The 23,101-nt window shown below is 34.8% G+C and overlaps 2 protein-coding genes across 3 annotated transcripts in view; one reads left to right on the plus strand and one right to left on the minus strand.

Moving 5' to 3' along the window:
* The window catches only part of RARS2 (arginyl-tRNA synthetase 2, mitochondrial), a 58,401-nt gene that overhangs the window by 25,625 nt on the left and 9,675 nt on the right, over positions 1 to 23,101 (plus strand). For both annotated transcript variants that reach the window (XM_006926326.3, XM_015600467.2), the window contains 7 exons: positions 1,085 to 1,182; positions 6,242 to 6,297; positions 8,662 to 8,745; positions 11,452 to 11,528; positions 19,862 to 20,020; positions 21,025 to 21,131; positions 22,283 to 22,378. In XM_006926326.3, coding sequence (XP_006926388.1) covers positions 1,085 to 1,182; positions 6,242 to 6,297; positions 8,662 to 8,745; positions 11,452 to 11,528; positions 19,862 to 20,020; positions 21,025 to 21,131; positions 22,283 to 22,378 — 677 coding nt within the window. The remainder of the gene's footprint in view (positions 1 to 1,084; positions 1,183 to 6,241; positions 6,298 to 8,661; positions 8,746 to 11,451; positions 11,529 to 19,861; positions 20,021 to 21,024; positions 21,132 to 22,282; positions 22,379 to 23,101) is intronic.
* SLC35A1 (solute carrier family 35 member A1) overlaps positions 3,259 to 23,101 on the minus strand; it is a 59,062-nt gene continuing 39,219 nt past the window's right edge. The window contains exon 9 of the transcript XR_001518220.2: positions 3,259 to 4,699. The gene's annotated coding sequence lies outside the window, so the exon portion shown is untranslated. The remainder of the gene's footprint in view (positions 4,700 to 23,101) is intronic.

Below are 23,101 nucleotides of genomic sequence, written 5' to 3' on the forward strand. Positions count from 1 at the left end.
TTGTGAGGCTTAAAGATAACAAAAGCATCTAGACTCGAACCTAGCCCTGTGAAAATGCTTCTTAAAAGTATTGCTTTGCCGCTTCCTGTTACCTTCTCTGCCTTTTCCATTAATTGGCCATCTTAGCCAGCTCTTAATGATAGTAAAATTCTTCATATCATAAACTACATACTTAGGACTCAAAATCCAGTTTGAAAAGAAAATCAATGTAAGAATGAATAAAAGTCTATTACAGTAAATTCAAACTCGTAAATAAATGAATGAATCAGTCATTACTGTTAGCAAAAAACAAAGTATGAATTTTATGAACTATACAGTAGTTCTGTGTTAATAACGAAAAATTAATCTAGAATGTCTTGGCAAGTTCTGTGAGATTTCCTTGTTTTTTACTTATGTAGCCAGTAGGCATTTGAGTTGCAATTTTTTGTTTTCTACCATTTCTTACAATCATTATATTGCAAAAGCAGTAGCAGCATGTACTAGTTAACATAAGCTATGGAGTAAAAAAGGTTTTTGCTATATGATTTAATAACCATATAACCTTGGGAAAGTTACTTAACCACTCTGCTAATATTTCCTCATTTGTGAAAATGATACTTATCTCTGAGGGTTATTGTAAGGATTAAATGAGTTAATACATAGAAAATGCTCAGAACAGTGCCTGACACATAGTATGAAGTTAAATATTAGATGCTGCTTCTGGTTTTGTTATTACTGGCTGTGGACTTGTGGCAGTTATTTAATTTCTCTAAACTTCAGTTTTTTTCACCTATAAAATATCTACATCGTTGGTTACTGGAAGGAGGAATAGGCATGATGTATAAAAAGGCCCAGAGCCCCCATAAATATTAACTCATGTTATCACTGCTCTGACTAGCAAAAAGGCCCAGAGCCCCCATAAATATTAACTCATGTTATCACTGCTCTGACTAGGCGAAGGTGGTGGTGCTGCTGACAGTGCTATAAAATTCTCAGTTCCATAAATTAGAATGAACAAATTAGTAACATTTAGTTCCCAGTAACAAAGTAATTAAGAGAATTGCAGCTTTTTTTCTATGATTAAATCCCAGCCTTTACTTTTCAGACCGTGCTACAACAAGTAATCAAAGATGGTTCAGAATATGGATTAAAAAGTGAGCTTTTCTCTGGTCTTTCCCAGAAGAAGATAGTGGTTGAATTCAGGTGAGTATGTCCTCATCTTATGTGTTAGTTAATCAAGCTGACTGGGCAGGTGAGTGTTTTACCATTATCATCTGAGGTCTCACAAAATTACACATAGAAAAATTGAAAACCAATGAGATTATATTGTTTTCTTAAATTTACAGTGACTTGATCATTAAACTATGAATAAAAGTTTTGGACTCCAATGAAAAAAAGTTTAATGATTATTATGAGCTCGTTTTCTTTTTGAATTAAGTATTTAACACTTTTTTGGAAGAATGAGTTCATTTTACTAACCTTTTTTTTTGCTTTGGTAGACAGTTTATCAAATATACTACATTTGTACCTTACTCTGTAGTTTTTTAAATCATTCACACATGAACTTAGTTAAAACATACTTTATAGAAAACCATCTGCAAAACTAAAGTAAAAATAAGAATGCACATTTTACACACATATTAGATGAACTGCTGAAAATGTTAGAAGTTATTTTAATATTACTAGACTCATAGCAGTATAAATGGTTACTACCATATTACAAATTTTAAAGTAATTTGATTACCAGAAAACAAAGCCTTATAGTATTTGTAATGTATAATTTTAAAAATTACCAGAAAATATCCTGAAGTTTTTTAATATGCCTCTAAATAGTCTTCATAATAACTTTCTGATATGGTATCAGTACAACCATCTAGTATTTGAACTGTTTTTAAGTAACCCAAAAAGAAAAGGAAGCTTTCAGAGAACAGTTGACAGGTTGACAGCTCATGAAAATTATCAGAGATACTGAATTTGACTTCATAAAAGCTGAAGAAGAGTCTTAATGAACTGTTTTTCCCACTTAGAAAGATAGAACTTACTACAGCCTTTTATTTTCTTAAGTATCTATTACTATGGAGGTTTAAAAAAAAATTGATATAGTAAATATGATTTCAGGTTCCTTGACTCATTATTATAATTTATGTTGATAACTTAATTCAACTTAGTTATGATTAGTACCTGGATAATCAGAGGTGAGTAGGTTTTATGGATTCTACATTTGTACTCTCTGTCATTCATTTGTGTTCTTAGAAAAGGCAGATCTTCTAAGACTCATCTGTTTATCATAAGGACTGATTGCTAAGTAAACTAATGTTCTTATGGAGCAATCAGATATTATGAATAAATCTTATACTCCCAATACATTCAAATGTTTGTTGCATCACAGAGAAGAGAGGGGCTTCATGTGGTCATCCTTATATCGGAGAGGAGCTACACTAAGGCCATCCCACAAAGAAAGTTGCCTGTCATTTTAGTTATCTCCTCTTGCATAACAGGCCACTCCAAAACTTAATACAGGGATTGGCAACCTTCAGCCCATGGGAAAAATCCAGTCTGCTATATGTTTTAGTAAAGTTTTATTGAAACACAGGCTTGCACATTCATTTACATGTTGTCTACAGTGGTTGCATTCATACTACAATAGTAGTTGGGTAGAGTTGAGTTAAATAGTTGAGATAGAGACCAGGTAGCCTGCAAGCCTGAAACATTTACCATCTGGCTCTTTATGAAAAAGTTTGCCAACTCCCGATTATTGTCTTAAAGCAACCATTTTAATGTTCATGACTCCATAGATCAAGAAATCAGGGATGGTTTAGTTCAATGGTTCTTTTACTTACCCGTGGTCAGTTATGTAGCTCTTTATCTAGAGATTGTACTGGGGCTAGAAATCCAGGTGGCTCATTTGTGTGGCAGCTCACCTGAGGGCTGGCCAGGCATCTCTCTCTCCACATTCTCTGCAGCAGAGTAGCCAGACTGCTTTTAAAAGGTGCTCAGGACTCCAAGATGGTAAAAACATATGATCTTGAGATAGGCACAGCATCACATCTGTGACATTCTCCTGGTCAAAGCAAGTCACAAGATAAGCCTAGATTCCAGGGGAAAGAAAATAGACTTCATCTCTTACTGGCAAGAGTGACAAGAGATTGTGGCCATCATTAATTCTTTTCATTCATGTCTTTAAATTAATGCAGGACACTTTGCCTTCTTTTCTGGGGAGACACTTCAGTACCATACTATCACAATCCTTGCTATTACCTAACCAGCAGTAAAGGAAAATCATCAGGGAAGTGGTGTAGAATCTGTTTTCATGCATACATGCATGCTTGAAATAATGCCATTGTAAGTTTCGTGAAGTTTGAAAAGTTGTCACCAGTGCTCAATTCTAATATCTTCTTCCTCATTTCACTTTACCATCTTTCCTCCCCAAACAAACTCAAAATACCAAGACTTCAGTCTTCCTTATTCATTGATTCTCTGGCTTTTCTCCTACATTTTTGTTTCCCATATAATGCTCCTATTTGTTTATGCTTGTTACAAATGTCTAAAAATAACCTGTTCTATTTGAATTGTATTCTGTAGGCTTTTTGAATGTCGGTTTATTTGCTTCTGTATTTGCCCCTCAGCTTTTTTCTAAAGCAGTTAAGGAAGGCTGGAACTTAAGCATCTGAATGCTGATGAAGGCGAAGTCTATTTCCCAGCAGCCGTCTTCGCTCTCTGTTATTTTCCATTTGGCATTGCTGTGAGAGCATCGCTGCTCCCTCCCTTAGAAGTTTTCTAGCTGCTGTGGTACTTACCATTGTATTTTCAAAGTAGAGACAGACAGATGGGGGTGGGGGGACGGAGGCTAGGGTCAAAATGAATGGAAAATATTATTCTTGAATTTCTTCTAAAAATGAGAGAGGTGGAAGAAGATAATTTTTTAAATATGTAGCATCTTAAATAGACCAGGCAACTTTACCCCAAAAAGCAAGAGATGTAATCACTGTGTTCAAGAAACTGGAGATGATGATGGTTGATGACAGGTCAAGTAAGTTGCTCAGGGTCATAGAGCTGACTCTGAAGCCTGAATACTTAACCTTGACTGCCTCCCTGTACATAGTGTCAGTTGTCATATATTTTATCAGATTTAGGAGCAGTGTGATAAAGTTCCAGGGTAGATGACTGTCCATCATAGATGGGCTGTAAAACTCAAAGGTAATTACTGTCACCTCTCTCCTCTCTGCAAAGTCAGCCTCTTCTATTTTGTTCAGATTCAGCCTGCAGGAGGAGCACAGTCAGCAGTAGTAGCTTTTCCTTTTTCCCCAACAGTCTTCTCCCACTTGCTACTGTTCCCAATGTGAAGTGTTCTCACAAAACAGATTGAGGACTTCCGATTGGAAAATGAGACTCCAAAAGATCAGGGTACCAGTTCTGACTGTTAGTAACTGATTCGGTGATCTTGGATGAGACAGCTTTTTCCCTGGTCTCTTATCCAAAAAATAAGAGCAATAATATGTGTCTTTTCTTACAAGATTGAGCAAATTACATGAAATCATTTTTTACAAGTCCCAATAAGGTGTCCAAATTCATTCACTGTGGCTTTGGTTGCCAAAGGAGTTGAATTTGTCTTTTCCATTTCATTTCATTGTGTTCCTTTTCCAGTAGAAAGATGGTGCCAGAGAATGGCAAATTGATGATTTCAAGCAACATTTTGTCAAGACTGAAGACTTGGATATACCTAGTTTGAAAAAAAATCAAAGATTACAAAAGGATATTCAGTGAAAAGTCTTCTCCCCATCCCAGTTTCCTGGTTCTCTCCTTATCAGCATTTACCAATACCAGTTTCTCGTTTACCCACCTAGAGATATTCTGTGCATTTATAGACAAATCTTACACATTAGATATCGTTCTACTCCTTGCTATTTTCACTAACCAATGTATCTTATGTTCCTTTAATATTGGAACATCCAAGGCTGTTTTGTAATTTTTATTGTTTCATAGTATTCTCTGTTGATTTTTTAAATATGCTTTATTGAGGTTTAATTACATACAGTACAATACAGGTCACTGTTGTTCAACATATAATTTGATGAGTTTTAGCAAAGGTGTATAGGTCACATAACCACCACCACTACAATTATGGTATTAGAAACATTTCCTCTTTTTTCCCTTTTTTATTGATTTTTACTTTATATTATTCTCTTTTATTCTGCTCTTTTTGGTCCTCTCCTAGTTTCTTAAAAGAGAACATTAGATTATTGATTTGAAACCTTTTCTAATATAAACATTTTGTGCAACAGATTTTTCTGCTTTAGCTCACAAATTTGCTATTAAGGCAGTCTTAGGGGTCACTTTGTTCTCATCCTCTCAGGAATCACAGTCCTTCACTGTCTGGTTTCATAAAACCAGTCAGTGTCTTATATATTTTTCTGATTTTCTTGTTAATTTATCTTTCTGATATGAAAAAACTTATGAAATTTCAAACACAGAACACAATAAGTAAATCTCATGTGCTTCTCACCCAGATTCACGAGTCATCAGGATAGTGCCACATTTGCTTTATTATTTTTTTTTAACTCCTCGTTGTCTTAGTTCCTTCATTTGTGAAATTAGAGATTAGAATACCTTACCTCATACCTCTTATGAGTATTAAATGAGTTAATGCATATAACATGCATGAAACCACGCCTGTCAGGTAGTGAGTGCTCTTTGCTATTGTTAAATTATTGATTATAACTTCTTAAGCATACAGAGGAGTGATAAAGGTGTTGACTGAGAATTTGGAGTGGTGATCAGATTTCTAATTATTCTGGGAAGTTTTATGCATAAATATTTCTATATTTCTTTATTTTAATTTCTGATATAATAAATATTGCTAGATATTACCTATAAAACAAAATTTCTTTGGGGTCCTCAATAATTTTTAAAAAGAATAAAGGGTTTGTGGACTGGTGCACTAAACTTAATTCTCTATAATCAACATTGCTTGTGTCAAAACAATGTCTCTGAATTTCTTTATCAATCTTTAAATGTTTCTGCTTCCTAAATGTGCCACTTCTGTGTGTAGTACTTCCTCGTGAATCACAGTATCAGTTTCACTAAGGATGATTCTTTGAGTTCTAATTTTTCTTTGCTCTAAATTTCTAATTTTTTACTCATCTTTGCCCTAAATTGCCAAAGGCCTTAGTCCCCAGTTGTATTAAACTGTGGAGGCATGACCTAGTTCATTTGAGAACTCTTGTTCTTAGAACAGAAATATAACTTTTGCAATTATTTGCAGTTCACCTAACGTTGCCAAAAAATTTCACGTTGGACATTTGCGTTCTACCATCATAGGTAAGTGTTGATTCACAGAAAATACTAAATATGCTTTTGGGAGAGTATTTGATAATGCCGTTTAATGGTTTAATGCTTAAATAACAATAGGACAAAGAAGTTTAAATTTATATGAGCTTAATACTAATTAAATATTACATGAAATGGGAAAAATTGGTTTTAGAAGTAAAAAGAAATTTTAAACCAAAAGATTAACTCAGAAATCAGTTTTAACTGGTATGTTTGTTATGATTTTAACTTTTTAAAAATATGTATGCGTATGGAGAAGATCTGAAGGGTACAGAAATGAAAACAGTTATGTGGGGATGATATTAATCCCCCCAAATTTTTTGTCTATATATTTTCTTTTTAAAAAGAAACAATGTTATATGTCAATCGTATCTTAATTTTTTAAATCCAGACTAGAAATTAAAACAAGACTATTCTAATAGAGATTGCTACCATATGTCATAGCTATATACTTACAATTTTCATGTATTTAAAACATATAATGCAGCAGCCCAATTTAAAAACTGTAATTAGAATTGTATAATATCAGAATTGGAAGGGACTTTGAAGTTTATTTCATCTACTCTGTCTTCTGGTATAGAAATCTATCTGTTGCATGCTTAAGACAAAGCCATTTAACAGTATTTGAATACTTCTAAGAATTGGAGAAATCAGTACTTCGTGCATCAATTATTATTAAACTAGAGTCAGCTGTCATTGTTACAAAGTTCTCAAGCAGCATTTTGAGAGGAAATGACAGGACTTGATGAAAAAAGTATAAGAAATATACTATATAAGAAAAGCTACATGAGTCAGTCAAAAGTATAGGAATGAGTAAATGATGGGTAGAGCATGATAAAGTTGTTTAATAGTTATTAAGGGAAATAGTTGGACCTGGAAGAGAGAATATTTATTGAGAATTTACTTTCCATGTTAAGTGTTTCCATGTATTAGCTCAATTAGTTTCCCAAGAGCCTTGTTGGTAAGTACTATTAACTCTGGTCTATGGATGAGGAAACTCAGATACCAAAAGTAACTTTTCTAAAATCACATAACTAGTAAGTGTCACAACTAGCAAAGACTGGAAATTAGACAATCAATTCCAAAGACTAGATTCAGTCTTTTAGTTGGATTTGTAAGATAATAAGGTGCTAAGAAAAATAGGAATACAGTCTGAGTACTTTTGTAAGGTGGTTCCTGTTGCTGGGACTATACAGAGTGAGAAAGTCTAGAAGTAGGGGAGCTGGAAGAGAAGTAGCTGTAGTAATTTAAGTCATATATGCATATTTGCAGAAAAATAGAAAGAGATTTATTACAGGATATTTACAAAGTAATTTACAAAGTTGTTGGTAGTACTGAAGAAGCTTGGATTAAGCTGACAACAATGACTCCTAAAACTATACCATACCATTTGGTCATCAAGGGAGCACCTGCCTTTTTTGCAATCACTTCCACTGCTCTACAACCATGCTGCCACCGCTGTAGTCGGGAAACTGCCACGAGTCCTGCCATACCTTCTAGAATTCATACTAGCCAAAGAGCCCCATACCCAGTCTTTCAGTTACCTTGTTGGTCAGATGACAGGACAGTAGGCCCTCTATTAGTGATGTCACACACATACACACAAAGCATTCACAACTATGCTTGTTAGAAAAATAAAAATGGCTCCTTTTCCACCTCATTTCCACCTTCTAAACCTCTTGCAAGGTGTATCTGATGGCCCAAATCTAAATGATATCTGGAACCCTAACTGCAAGAGATTCTGGGAAATGTAATTTTTAGGATTCTAGCCTCTGCAGTATGTTGAGAGCACACTAGAAAGAAAGTGGAATAGATGTTGAATATCAAACCAATATCAGCAGTTCAAAGGGGTGAAGGCCTTGGACTGCTGTGTGTTGTTAGGGAGCAGGCATGAGAAGATGGACTTCAGTGATTGAAAGAAGGTAAAGTGAGCTGTTTAGAGAAAAAACAGTATGGTTCATGGTCTCAGGTTCTTTAGAGCACAGCCAAATTATCTCTTGTTAATTACTGAGTTTCTGTTATTTTCTGTTCTTGGGATTAACTTGGAGTAGCAATTACTCTACTGTGTGTTCCCAACTCTCATTAATTTTAATGAAAATTCTGTTCTTGTGAAAATTATGAGATTCTTTGGAATAACTTCCCCCAAAATAATTCCTTGCTTCCTTTCCATACATAAATGAAAACACAATAGTGAATGTTTTAGTTAAAAAAAAAAAAAAAATTGAGATGGTAAATTTTGCCAATAGAATTTTCTGTTATACTTTGATAATAGAGAAGCACATGGTTCTTACGACAGAATGGATAACAAGAAATGGATAACAAGAATGAGAAACTGTTTATTTTATTGATTACTAGGCAATTTCATAGCAAATCTCAAAGAAGCTTTAGGACATCAAGTAACCAGAATAAATTACCTTGGAGATTGGGGCATGCAGTTTGGTAAGTTTGAGATTTTATTTTTCACTGTCAAATTTAGTACTTTTAAATATCATGTCACTTGATTAGCTGGACAAAATATAGGCAGAATCTCATTAGATATAGTGCCTCTTTTTTTTTTTCCCTAATGTCTCTTTTGCATAAACATTGTATTCTATTTATTAGAGTAATTCTCACCACACAATTAAGTTTTGGGGGAGAAAGTTTCACACATTTAGAGCGACACCTGATAAATACAGGCTTTTGTGGTTTTATTAAAGAAAAGTAGCTTACATATGTGAGTTAAGTGTAGAGTGAGTATACAGGGGAAAAGTAAGTCTACCTACATACACTCTTCTCAACCACAACCCTGCCATTTTAAAACAAAGTCTAGCCACCCTCAGCCATCCTACATGAAGGGTCATCTATTGTTATACTCAGTCAGTAGCCTAGAGGGAAAACAAAGTGGACACTTTGACTTCCCTTTAAATTATACAGTGGGGGAGTGAGACCCAGACAGATGAGTGCCACAAATTACCTCCAATGTCATAAGTTTAGTTAGAACCATTCCTAGCTCATATACTCCAGTAATGAAGGTACAGAAGGGCAAGGTAAATGAAGTTACTGAGGTAGTGAAGGACTGGTAGAATGTGAATTGCAAACTTTTAAAACTTTCTGGCAACTACTATGTGTGTTTTAAGATCCAGCCCTAATGTTACCTCTGTAAAGCATTTTGATACACAGACATGCCCCTGCCCACCTTCTCACATTACCAAGTTTCTAGTACCCGGCTCTACTCAAATACATTTCTGTCTTATTGTATGCATATTTGTGTGCTTCTCTCCCTGCTAGATGATATGTTCCTTGAAGGCATGGACCATGTCTTAATTATTTTTGTATCCATAGTGCTTTGCACATAAGAGGCACTCAGAATGATGAATGATTCTGTCCTGGGTAGTATTTTATAATACTAATCGAAAAGAAAGGCTAGTAATGTTTTAAAGCTTCTATAAAATGCAGTGTGCACTGCAAGTTCTAAAGCACACTGATAATATTCTGTTCCATATCTAGCGAAATGAAATCAAAGCTATCAAAAGACAGATTTATCATGACCTTCTCTTATGAATATTACCTTTTCAGTTAATCTTTTTTAGACCCTAAAAAGGGTAGAACTTGAACCTGTTAACAGTACCCTTACTATTCACAGTGGAAGAATCAGAAAACATGCCCTGCATTTTAAAAATCTACCTGCAGTTCACAGCAGTAGGTAGTCAGAGGTTTAGACTCTAGTTTCAGCAATCAGATTTAATAGATGGTGTTCGCTTTATATTAGTCTGACCGATTTAGGCATTTCACAGGCATTAGCAAATACGTGATTATGGTATTCATGAAATTTTAGCTGCAGGATTTTATTATAGCTGTTTTTCTCTAAAGTACTACAGTGGTTAATGATCTGTCAACATTTCCATTATAACCGTCATTGTTGAAGAGTTTTAATTTTGGCTGTTTCATCTATCCCTTAGTGAAAGTTGGCAGACAGTTCCTAAACACAGAATTAGTTTTTGAAAATACATTAGGTGGAATGTTAAATGGAACTGGCCTTTACTTTTCCTATTTTTATTTTTTAGAACACTCTGGGCATCTTTCCACACCCTGTTCCCAAGACCCTGAATCACAATCCCATTCACTTTTTCTTGAAAGTGAATAGAGCTGGTACATATTTCAGTCATCCTTCTAGATCCTGTCTAAGCTCCAAAGTATTGTATATCCATGTATTCAGTACCATCCCACTTTCTGCTGAGTCTGTATAGAAAAACGTACACCAGCAAGGCCCAGTGGCAATAGCTTCTTTAGAGCTGAAGCTTAGTAATTGATACAGTTGTAGAAAACAGATTGGTTTTTAAATAATTAAACTACCTTTTATAGCTCTTGGCCCCAGACTGCAGATCCTTTCAAACTGAAATTGTGATCATCTTTTAGCATAATATCTTTAGAGTATAAATATTCATAGTTGATACAGGAATTTTCATTGCTGGAATCTATTACTATTTTTTAAAGAAAGTTCAAATTAATGCTATCTCTGAATTTATCATCAAAGACTAAAAAAATACCATGGACAAAAGACACATATAGCCAGATAAAAGAACTTTGTTGCTCGGTCACCTTGGATGAGAGAAGTAGTCCATGGGTGTTTCAAGTTTTTTGTTTTAATTCAGTTACTTGTTTAAGAACTAACGTTATAACACCCAGCTAATTCCACTTTTGTTTTATTTTAACATCTGCAAGTTTAAAAAGAAAGTTTTGAAATCACGTCCCATCAGTTTCTTCTCACAAATCTTGAGTGCCCAGTGCCTGGTATCATGATGTTTTCCCCGGAGAAGCTGCTCAATAAATTCTCATTTTATTATGTCTGCTAGGGAGGTGTTGGGCACTGTTAGTACAGAGATAAATTAGTCTGAGGCTCTGCCTTTGATGAGCTCATAGTCTGTTGGTTTCTGTGACACTAATATCAGTGATTGATCTTTTCCAATATATTGAATTTATGATTCAATATATTGAATTTGATTCGTGTCAGATTATGGGGTAGCAAAAGGTGATAGCATGTGTTTTGCAATGTTCTCAGGATATATAATTATGAGAGATTGATCTTTTTATAAAACTAGTTCCCTGCCATGACTGTTCTCTGCTGTTCTATTTTATAATTTTTTCATTTACAAATTATTGTGGTAGGTCTTCTGGGAACTGGCTTCCAACTGTTTGGCTATGAAGAAAAACTCCAGTCTAATCCTTTACAGCATCTGTTTGAAGTAAGTTGGCAAGAAACAATATTAGAAAATGTTTCAACTTCTTTTTCAGAATACTGTGCAGCTTGATAACACATTTTTAATCTCAGAGGTTTTTTAAAATGTTCCTTAAAACAAGCAACCAAAACAATTGAAAATGTTGCTTTTCTTTTACATTTCTTTTAAATGTTGCTTTTAATTTTCATATCCAGTGTTTTTTTATTATTATTTTAGTTGATTTGGGACAATATTTCTCTAGGTATATGATCTTTTTTTTATGGTGACATTGGTCAACAAAATCCAGGAAGTTTCAAGTGTACAATTCAATTGTAAGTCATATATATTTTGCATTGTGTGTTTACCGCCCATAATTAGATTTTTTCCTGTCACCACATATTTGACCCCTTTTACCCCATCTACTTTCCCCCTCCCCACTACCCTCTGGTAACCACTAATCTATTGTCCATGTCCATGAGTCTCTATTTGTCATGTTTGTTTGTTTCTTTTAGGTTTCTATTCCACATATAAGTGATAGCGTGTGGTTTTCAACTTTTTCTGTCTGGCTTATTTCGCTTAGCATGATTATCTCAAGGTCCATCCATGTTGTCATGAATGGCAGTATTTCATTTCTTATAGCTGAGTAATATTCCATTGTATATATGTACAACATCTTCTTTATCCAGTCATCTCTTTTAGGACACTTTAGTTGCTTCCATGTCCTGGCCACTGTGAATAATGCTGCTATGAACATCAGTGTGGAAATATCTTCTTGGATATATGTTTTCAAGTCTTTGGGGTAAAAACCCAGTAGAGTATGGTAGATCAACTGGTAGATCAATTCTTAGTTTTTTGAGGAACCTCCATACTGTTTTCCATAGTGGCTATACCAATTTGCAGTCCCACCAACAATGTATGAGGGTTCCTTTTTCTCTAGGTATAGGATCTTCTTAGAATAAACACATAGGATTACAAGTCAACACAGAGAGAAATTATTTTTGTCAGTTGCTGTGTACTGCAGCTTTCTTCATGGTAATAACTTTAATTTAGACTTGAAAAACATGAGTATATACTTGTTTACTCTTGTTCTGGTGCGGAGGGAGGAAGGTGTGTTTCTCTTAGAATTTGTATATGTCCTTTTTCATTCTTTCAGCTCCTTTTCCTCGCTTTTGCCCAATGTGAATTCCTTTCTGTCTTACTGCATTTCATCCATTTGTTTCTCTGTCCTCGGTCCTTCCTGGAGTTCCTTAATAAAACTCTTCCTGTCCAGTTAATCTCCAGGGATGTGTTTCCTTTTCATTGTCTCAGTTGTTATCTCTGCCATTTCTGGGCCTCACAAGAAGAAATATGGGTACAATGTCAGCCAAGTTGGTGACTGACCAGGAGATCAGACTAACGATGTTATGCCTGTGTATGAGGAAGAACATGGTCCAAAGGAATGTTTTACTTCTCTAGCCAAAGCCACAGAGAGTGTGTCATCATTTTTCTTTTTGTAAATGGTTTTTCTCCTAGAGCTCTCTGTAACTAAATTTAACAAAAATACATTCTAACTTTTAAAGACCTTTAAAGGTTTGTAATTTCCTGAGTCCATGCCTACAGTGCACTTTAAATGCCTACATTTTGATTTATAATATTACCTAAAAGATTTTCTCTTTCCCATTAAGAGTTTTATTGATAGTCAAGAGTTTAAAAATTATTCTTTATGGCTGTCTATTAATAAAGTATGCCACCTTAGTGCTTGGAATTTTTATTGTATTATTTTTTAAGACTTTGAATAACAGTAAGTATATTTTGCCACAAGCTTAGTGAACCTTTCAGATCCAGGCCCACAGAGACAACCCAAGGTGCAGAAAATATAAATACCTGTTTGTGTCATTGAGAGAACATTTTTAAGAATTTAGAGTATAGCTTCACATATGAGAGTTACTATTCTCACCTTTCTCCCACCCTGCCGCAAGTTTCTAATCCTGAAAACAGTAAACCTTTTCACCCATAATGTTTTAAATATTTTAGAAATAGAAACCTAAACATATGTTTCTTTCTATGTAGTTTAACACAACTTCCTGCCTTTTGAGTCTCATAAAGAGGAGATTATGCATCTATATTAGATGTGATTAATTGATGGATACACATAAGAAACAAGGGAAAGGGGTACTTCTATGAATAACTGAAAACTCAAGGAATGATGACTTGGCTTTCATTAAGTGTTCTTTTGCCTAATTGCTTCATAGAGGAGCAGCATTTCTGTACAAGAGGTCAAGTCAAATATACCCACCTTGCTGTTTGTAGTGGAAGATAGAAATCCATTAGAACACTCACCTGCTCTCTTCCTCCTCCTTATGCAAGACAGAAAATGGAGGGCCTAAAGTGACAGCCTCCAGGTTATTTTATATTTGTGCTAATTCTTGCAGACCTAGTTGTTATTTTAAAATTACAGGTTGATTACTCTCGACAACACTCTCGATTACTTTCAACAACAACTTTTAGCATAAATGAAGACGAGGAATTTTTTTTGAGCTTTAAGCAAATAGTAAATGATTTTCTCCTGTTCCTTAAAAAAAAAAAAAAAATGAACCTTGGTTAAACCCCTGGTTTTTCCCTTGTCAAATTGTAGTTGTGAGCTCTTTGGGTTAAAGGACCATGTCTTCCTGGTCTTTTATCCCCAGCCCCAAACATCATGCCTTGCAGTAAATGTCTGGATGAATTTGGTCTTGTAGTTCTCTTTGCCCTTTCTCTATCTTTCATTTAAGTTATGTACTATAAAACCTATTGTATAGCTCTGGGGAAGGGCTAAATATTGTTGGACACTCTAGTTACTATTTTTCAGAATCTAACTTACTTTATTATTGAAGTTTATTGATGAAAAACCCAAGGGCCAGACTCAGGATTCCAACACAGGCAATCTGGCTACTAAGCTCTGTGCACTGCATTGCTGTGTCCTCTCTCCCCTCACTAGCACTACAAAAGGCCTTTCTGAGTCATTCATGTCCATTGATTGTAATTACCTCCATAGCATTTTCTTTCTTTCATCCTCAAATTGCTGTATCAAGGATACAATTAGTAGTTTAGTTTGGGCAGTTTCAACCTTCTGGCATATTTATTTTGAATTTGGCTTAAGCCATCCAACAGCAGACTTTGTGGCCTACCTCCCTCAGAATTACACCATGATCAGTCTCCCCATTTCAGTGTCTCAGCCAAGTTAGAAATATGACAGTTTTAGCATTTCTTTTCTGTGATGAAAATATTTAACACCTAGAGTCATTTCTCTACCAAATTTCTGTTGTGCTTTGCTTCATTACTAGTTTTTCTCTGTACCTGTAGTCATTCTTTGCCCATGACATCTGGCTGTATTGTGCATGAACTTAGGACTTTTGTAGGCCAACATCCGAAACCTTTTCTTTAGTTTTTCTAACTTGTCATGAAATAGGAAAGTGGTTTCATAATAGTTCCTTCCCTCTGAAATGCCTGGTTAGTTAAATAACATATATTTGCTGTTTGGAATTTACACTGTTGATTCAAGGAAAACATTAGTAATAATCTTTGGAACACTTATCAAAAAGCCTTTCCATTTATATTGAAAAGTAATTTCTTATGGCAAAAAGTTAATCTATGTTAAATCTAAATCATGAGTGATTTTTTTTACTTCTGTTTTACTTTTTTAATTTACTTTTATTTTAATAATTTTTAAAAGGAATTTCTCAGGGTTCCTTCTAGATTTAAACTACTTGAGTGGACCTGAATAACATCTAATGCTGTACCTTTAGGAATATATAACCCAGCCTTTTTGTTTTTTGTTTTTTGTTTTTGCGACAGAAGATTTTAGAATTTGACTCATTGTATGTTGCTTATTAATACAAATTTTGAGAACTATAGGAATTCCTCTGAAATATGAGCAGCCTCTCATAAGAGATAAATGTCATACCAATAAAGTATTCATTAGCCCTGTACCCTAGCACAGGCATTTGTAAAGGTAATGTGATATATTATCACAGATAGTATAAATTTTTTCTTAAGTTCAAAAAGACTCCCACTGTATTTCATTATTTTTACCTAGCCACTTTCTAAATGGATTTGAGGTAATTACAATGATGGACACTTAGACTTAGAAAGTCAGAGGATAATGTATAACTAGGTAATAGTGTAGAGAGATTGGGCCCTGAGTTTCTCTATGTCAGTAGCAAAAAAAAAAGAAAAAAAAAGTAAATAGAAAATAGGGCAAGATCAAAGCATCAATTTGATGACTGGTAATTTTTACTTGCTCTCATTTTTTAAAACATGGAGGAAGTATCTACTTCTTAAGAGACCATATTTTTCCTGGATTTAGAGTCCCAGAACAATTTCTCAAACTTAAGTAAAATAATTGAAGCCAATCAATTCTAGAAATGTAGGATTATTTATGCAGTTAGAAATTTTGATTATAAAGAAATGAATTTAAGAGTTGTTTTATTGGTTAGGTCACATTACTTTTTTTCCAGCAAAAGTGATCATTATGGTTAATGTGAATTTTACTTGTTATTTCATTTATATGCAAGAAATAGCTCTTATGTTATAAGCCTAATTAAATCTGAACCCTGCCATCACTTTTGAGAGTGATAAGAGTCAACTTAAGTCATGGCTAAAGATTCCCCACTCTTAGATCACAGAGTTCCCCAGGCTCTTACATGCATCCCAGAATGGGCAAGAAGGCCTCTTCTTGGCCTCAGTGCACACTGGTCTTGACTGATATGCCCATATCCAAGCCTACATAAGGCCTTGCAATTACACAGGTCCATCTGGTTGTGTGACAGGCTTCACCTGGGAGGTCCTTGCTGTTGCCCCATTCCATAGGTCTAGCAATGTGTCTTCCTATTAGGGACACTGTGAACCATTTTCCTCTGAGAGCCTAATGCCACCCCAGGGGCTGTCCAGCTTCTCTTTCTGGGGATGTTCCCATTCACCCTCCTCAACCTAGGCAATTTTCCCTTATTTTTCACACTATTTCTTTACATTTGGGCCAGTCATCCCAAGCACTAATTATCTTTAGTTAAATTACAAATAAATGTCATGCTTTTTGGAAATCTCAATGTATAGAAATAATGAAAGGAAAAGGTTAATATTTTTTTAAGAAAGTCTCAGACATTGTTTATTTCCTAATGGAAATACAGCTGAGCTGGCTTTTACATTCTAGTAACTAAAAGAAAAATTATGTTTCCATCTTCAAAAACACTTTGCTTAAGCCACATTTGGATTTATTATCAAATCCAAATTTTAATTTCCCTTTTTATTCCATTTATATCTAGCTCTAGCCTCAAAAAGAAGCTATCTTCAAAATGCATACATTCTTAGGGTAAAAGATTTGTAGTAACTGTAAATTAAAAACTATAATTTCAGAAATACATAGTATAAAATTTATTTTGTAAAGGAAAAAGCATTTTTCTAAAACATTGATGAACATTAATAATTATAGTTTTACATTGTGCATTTTACAGGCAGATTGTTAAGTGCTAATTAAGGCTTCTCTAATGTTCTCTATTGTTTGATAGTGTCAGTTCATTTTCAATAATGTTTGGTTTATAACTACAAGTTGCTGAAATGCCAAAATTCTTCAAGTATTAGAAAGGGTTTATATGTTTTGTTCTGTTTTATTTCTATTTTAAATTTCAAGAAAGGGAAAAGAATCTGGTTAAGTTTTTTCTAAAACTGTTCTTATCAGTAGTTTGAATGCATGTTAGATTTTTAAATGTTTGGCTATTTGAGTCTTAGATTTAAAAAAACAAATCTTTCTTCTGAAAATAAGGATCTGTTGTGCATGTTTGCTTATAAATTGTGTGCATGTATATCTGTGTGTGTGTGTGTGTGTGTGTGTGTGTGTGTGTGTGTGTGTGTGTGTGTGTGTGTGTAAGAGAGAGATTTTAAGAGTGCAAGTGAACGAGCATGGGGAGGGAGACTAGCATATAAATTTGAGTGTACATACTTAAATGTGAATGTGTGCTCTGATGTTCGTGGATAGAAGGGACTATGGATATGTGTTTGCAGATGTTAATATACACTTATAACAGTATATTGAAGGATGGCACTTAGATTTAAAAAAACAAATCTTTCTTCTGAAAATAAGGATCTGTTGTGCATGTTTGCTTATAAATTGTGTGCATGTATATCTGTGTGTGTGTGTGTGTGTGTGTGTGTGTGTGTGTGTGTGTGTGTGTGAGAGAGAGATTTTGAATCACAAACCATATGTGTCTCTACTCCTGTAGATTGAACTGTAGGCATACCTCTATTTATTGTACTTCACTTTATTGTGCTTCACTTTACTGTGCTTCACAGTTGTTGCATTTTTTTACAAATTGAAGGCAAGACTCTCCACCAGCAAAAAGATTATGACTCATTTTATTGTAATACTCACTTTATCGCAGTGGTCTGGAACTGAACCTGCAGTATCTCCCAGGTGTGCCTGAATTAAGTGGTTGTCAATGGATAGCTCATTCGAAAATCAGGAAGTTTGCAGTTTAGTATCTTACAATGACTCAGTTTTCCTGCACCTTACCAAAATCATCTTTCTCTGTTTTCTAACTGACTTATTCTAGACTTATTCATAGGACCACATGGAAATTAATTTTTTATGATATGTGCTTCAGGTTTCCCAAGACCACCCCCAGGTTTGGTGATTCACAGGCTCAGCATATAGCTGTACTGATAGCTGTTAATTATTACAGCAAGAGGATGCAAAGCAAAATCAGCAAAGGAAGAAGGCACATGGGGTAAAGTGCAGAAGAAACCAGGCCCAAACTTCTAAGAGTTCTTTCCTAGTAGGGTTACATAGGATGCACTTAATTCCTCCTGCAACAAATTGAGACAGCACATTTTCTAACCAGGAAAGCTTATTACATGCTCTGTGCCCAAGGATTCTATAGGAGAATTATGTAGGCACCTTCTCCTTAGTATGTACTAAATTTTAAACTCAGAAGGAAAGCAGGTAAATTTAACATAAACCATATTATTTTCACGAACAGTTTAGGCATAGTGAGCTACTCTTATCAGTTAGGCTGGTGGGAACATTCCTAAAATCCAAGTTCCCAGATGCCAGCCAAGGGCTAACCTTGCAAACAGAACATTTTAAGGATACCAGTCTCATGCCTGCTATAATATGCTTAAAAGAGGAAAAAATATATTAGGTAGTTTTCACCTTTATTTAGGAGCATATATTTGTTCAATTCTGCCATTCCAGTAATTAACACTAGCCATCTATGAAAAGTGAGACATTTTTACCTTAGACAGATGTTTAATGCCCTGTCCCTTTTGGTAGTATCTGGTGGGTATAAGCCATAATCTGATTGTCCCAATGTATTCTCCAGCAGTAAAATCACTTTTTCTAACTAAACATTGCTGCCATGATATTTTGATATTACTGTAGGAGTTTAGAGGCCTCATATTTTTATGGTAGTCTATTTGTCAATTTTTACTACTTTCATGCTACTTTAATAGCTTTCTGGAAAAAATATGAGGATAGTAAAATTATTCATGTTTCACTCTGGAAGTGAGCTGTTAACTTGTAAGTAAAATCTTTATAGTCCATATGCCTAACTTCAGTACTACTTGAGCTATAATGTTGACAACTGTGTTTTGAACACAGAATTCTAAAATTAGAAAAGCTTTAATAAGCTATTCAACTCCACTCCTGTCATTGGGTGGTTACAGAATTAAACCATCTAAGACAAATGGTGCAAAAACACCAGAAGTGAATGCCCAAGATTTCAGGAGCCCAGGTTAGGGTGTAATTAAGCTAACTATCATAAAGGTCTTTTAGATCACCATCTCATTGGGGGTCTTTTGCAGATTTAGAGCACAGTTTTAAAAATCTTTCATTAAAACAAAGGCTAAATCATCCTTTGGCCTTTTCTTTGCCAGATTGTACCATCCTACTTTCTTCAACCTTTTTTCAGAGATGTTGCCCCAATAATAGTTTGACATTTAAAAAAAAAAAAAAAGACCTGCTAGTCTAGTCTAAGCCAGGCTTTCTTAATTGTAAGGGGCTGTGAACTCGGATAGAAAGAAAACAATTACACATTATTTTCACTAACCTCTATTAGAAATTTAGATTTTCCTTCATTGCTATATCACAAATTTTAAAATATTTGGAATACTATTTCAATGTAATTATTTCATTTGTAATCCTATGTATTTTATGCATTTAGAAGCATTCAGAGAATAAGGTCTGTAGGGCTGACTAAAAGCCCATGGCAAAAAAAAAGGTTACACTCTATGGTGAAGGCTGTTGGATAACCTTTAAATGAGAATTCTCAGGATTTTTGTTTTCTTCTTTTCCTTATTGAAGATAACTGTGGCTAGTAATTGCTTCGTTTAATGTACTGTTGTGCTTTTAGGTTTATGTACAAGTTAATAAAGAAGCAGCAGATGATAAGAGTGTAGCAAAATCAGCGCATGAGTTCTTCCAGCGATTGGAACTGGGCGACATGCAAGCACTTGCTCTATGGCAAAAATTTCGGGATTTGAGCATAAAAGAGTATGTTCGGATTTACAAGGTACCTGTCCTCTTTCCTGCTCTCCTGGGATGTGGTGCACCTCTTGAGTACTACTAGGTAGTAAAGTTTCTTCTTAAGTTCATGTTTTAAGAATAGATTTGTAATTGAGTTGAAAATTAGGACTCAAATATTGTTCTTTAGGCTGAAATTTGGAGCTATGAAAACATCTTGAAGCCTGTGAATTTCACAGACTAAATATTAGGTGACATTCTGATACTTCATTTCTGTCTAGCTTTTCTTTTTTTGCTTCTGTTGGACCTTCACTTTTTCTTGTTTTTTCTTCTTTTGATTCCTTAGGCCTATATGTAAGGAGTATAAATTTGTTCATTTAATAAACATTTTAGGGCATGGGAAAAATACAATGACTAAAAGAAGTAAATTTTCTCATGGACTTTACACCTAGCATGGAGACAGTGAATTAAACAAAGGCAGTGTAAATTAAACAAGAACATATAGTCTGTTAGATGGTGATAATGCTATGAAGAAAAATGAAGCAAGGAAGAAGAGATCAGGTATGCTGTCTGGTTAGAATGAGAAGTTTCAGTAAAGAAGCCTACGTGGCTGGAGTAAGTAAGCAAGATGAACAGTGGGAGAGGAGGCTGAAGAGACTGTAGGGTGGACATGACGTAGGACATTTTCCAGGGTGCTACAATCTAGCTTCCTGCTGTAATGGAAATGTTCTGTATTTATACTGCCCAATGTGATAGCCACTAGCCATGTGTGGCTATTGAGCACTTGAAGTGTGAGTAGAATGACTGAGAAACAAAATTTTCAGTTTAATTTGAATAGCCACATGTGCCTAGCAACTGCCAAATTGGACAGCTTCATACTATTGCGAGGACTTAACTGGTGGTGGGGGAGCCGTTAGAAAGAGCAGAGGAGTGACTTGATCTAATTCTTATTTTCCCCATCTGTGCGACATACTATAGAGCATTCTATTTTATCTTAGGGTAAGAAAATAGGAAATTTAAGTAATTTTTTCTTTTGTTTCTGAATCCTTTTAGCGTCTAGGAGTACACTTTGATGAATACTCAGGAGAATCATTTTATCGTGAAAAGTCTCAAGAAGTCTTAAAGTTGCTGGACAGTAAAGGTCTCCTACAGAAAACAATGTATGATCAGGTTGCTATTCTTCAGTAAAGTTATTTGTTCTTTGAAATTGGTATTGATATATTCTCTCAGTAAGGACAAGAGGATGTGCTGTGCAGCATTCTGGCTTTTTTTTTACAGTGCTTTTTGCTGTTCAGAATACTTTCCCACACGCTCTCTTTTGCTGCCATAAAATTCTGGTAAGGTTGGGAGAAAAGATGTTATCTGCTCTACACATGAGCAAATTGAAGCACAGAAAGTACAAGTGACCTGCCTGAAGTCACACAAGCTAATAATGGTTAGCTGGGAAGAGGAAATGGAACTCACATTTTCTTAATCAGCCCTTTTTAAAAAAATCCCCATCCTGTTCAAAAAAGGATTTAAGGCAGCTTATGAAAATAAGTATACTACAAGAAGCTTTTAAAAGGGTAAAATGAGAAAATCAGGAAACAGGGGCAGAAAAAACTATATCCGGTCAGGGATATATAACACACACTGGGATTCTGTTTTCTTGCTTAAAGGAGATTTCTAATTTAGCTTTTAGCTTCCTGTCAACCAAACAAAGAAATAATACTAGTCATAGGAGCCCAGGCATCTATAATGTAGAAAGAAGCAAATGAGTTGCTTAGAAGCACCACTTCTCATAGTACCGAAAAGCGACTTCTCTTGTCATCCTTATAAAAGAGGACACGGAGAATGTGTTTCATAACATCCTCAGTAATGTCCTGAAGGAAAAATTTTAGATCGCCATATACAGATTCTAATTTTTGATCAAGCAAGAAAGACAATAACAAATTTCCATAGTTTTATTACTAAGGGTACTTTATGGCATGTTAAAAATTAGCCTAGTATTGAGTGTCATAACTTGAATTAGAATATGATGTTTCCTGGTTAAATCCCACTTTTTTCAACTGGGTATATTAAAGATATCATCTAAGTACCTTGTCCAGAGTTACAGATTTTTAAAAGACAGGATAACCAAATATTAATCACATCATAGATTCAGGGTCAGATTCGTGTTTCTTCATTGTTGGTTACACCACTTAAATAATAAAATTAGCTGCTTAATTGCGACTTAATAAAAATAGCTTCTGGTTTGCCAAAGATGTTATAGATATACTTTTAAAGGTCTTAATTTATTATGTTGCTTCAGAGTTACCTTTTGCATTTCTAGAAAAGGAACAGCTGTAGTGGATCTTTCTGGGAATGGTGACCCTTCCTCAATTTGTACTGTAATGCGAAGCGATGGGACTTCTCTCTATGCAACCAGGTTTGTATCTTATGTGAAGGTCAACCTTAGAATGTGAGTGTGACTTCATGGTCTTTGTTCTAGGATTAATGCTAAGATAATCTTTTTATCTTCAAAATTGCTACCAAGTCCTGGTTCTAAATCTTTCATTCTTATCACTCAAAATATATTTATTGGATTTCTATTTATTGCCAGTTATAATTCTTGGAAAGGCTTAATATTATCAGAAGTAATTGAAAACTGTTCACAATTAGTTAAACATCACAAGATTTTCACAGTTGAATACATTGTTCTGCATACTCTAAAATTGAAGTATCTCATAATTAGCTCTAAATATTTTACAATTACACATTGGCAGGAAATGTGTACCAGAAAGTGACCATATTGGCTCAGTGGTGTCCTCACTCTGTAAAGACCATTTTATATGCACTGAAGTACCAGTCCTCATTCTGATTGTGGTGAAACAAGCCAAGGGAAAAGGAGGCTATGTCACTTTTATTTATTTCACCTGTCTCCATGAGTGACCCTTGTGGAAAAGAGCAGTCTCTGTTATTAGAAATGAGAACTGAGTTTATCAAGCTCACTATTCCTGAGACAAAGCTAATAGAAAGGAGAAGACAGGACAAGAAAAAAAGCCACACAAGCAAACACAGCCATACTCAAGCACTGTTGCCAAAAGGCTCTAGTATCTCCCAGGTTAGAGTTTTATATTGGCATCACAAACCATTTTTGTAGCATAATGAT

Source organism: Pteropus alecto, unplaced genomic scaffold (genome assembly GCF_000325575.1).
Source record: "Pteropus alecto unplaced genomic scaffold, ASM32557v1 scaffold7, whole genome shotgun sequence".
In the NCBI taxonomy this organism is placed as follows: domain Eukaryota; kingdom Metazoa; phylum Chordata; class Mammalia; order Chiroptera; family Pteropodidae; genus Pteropus; species Pteropus alecto.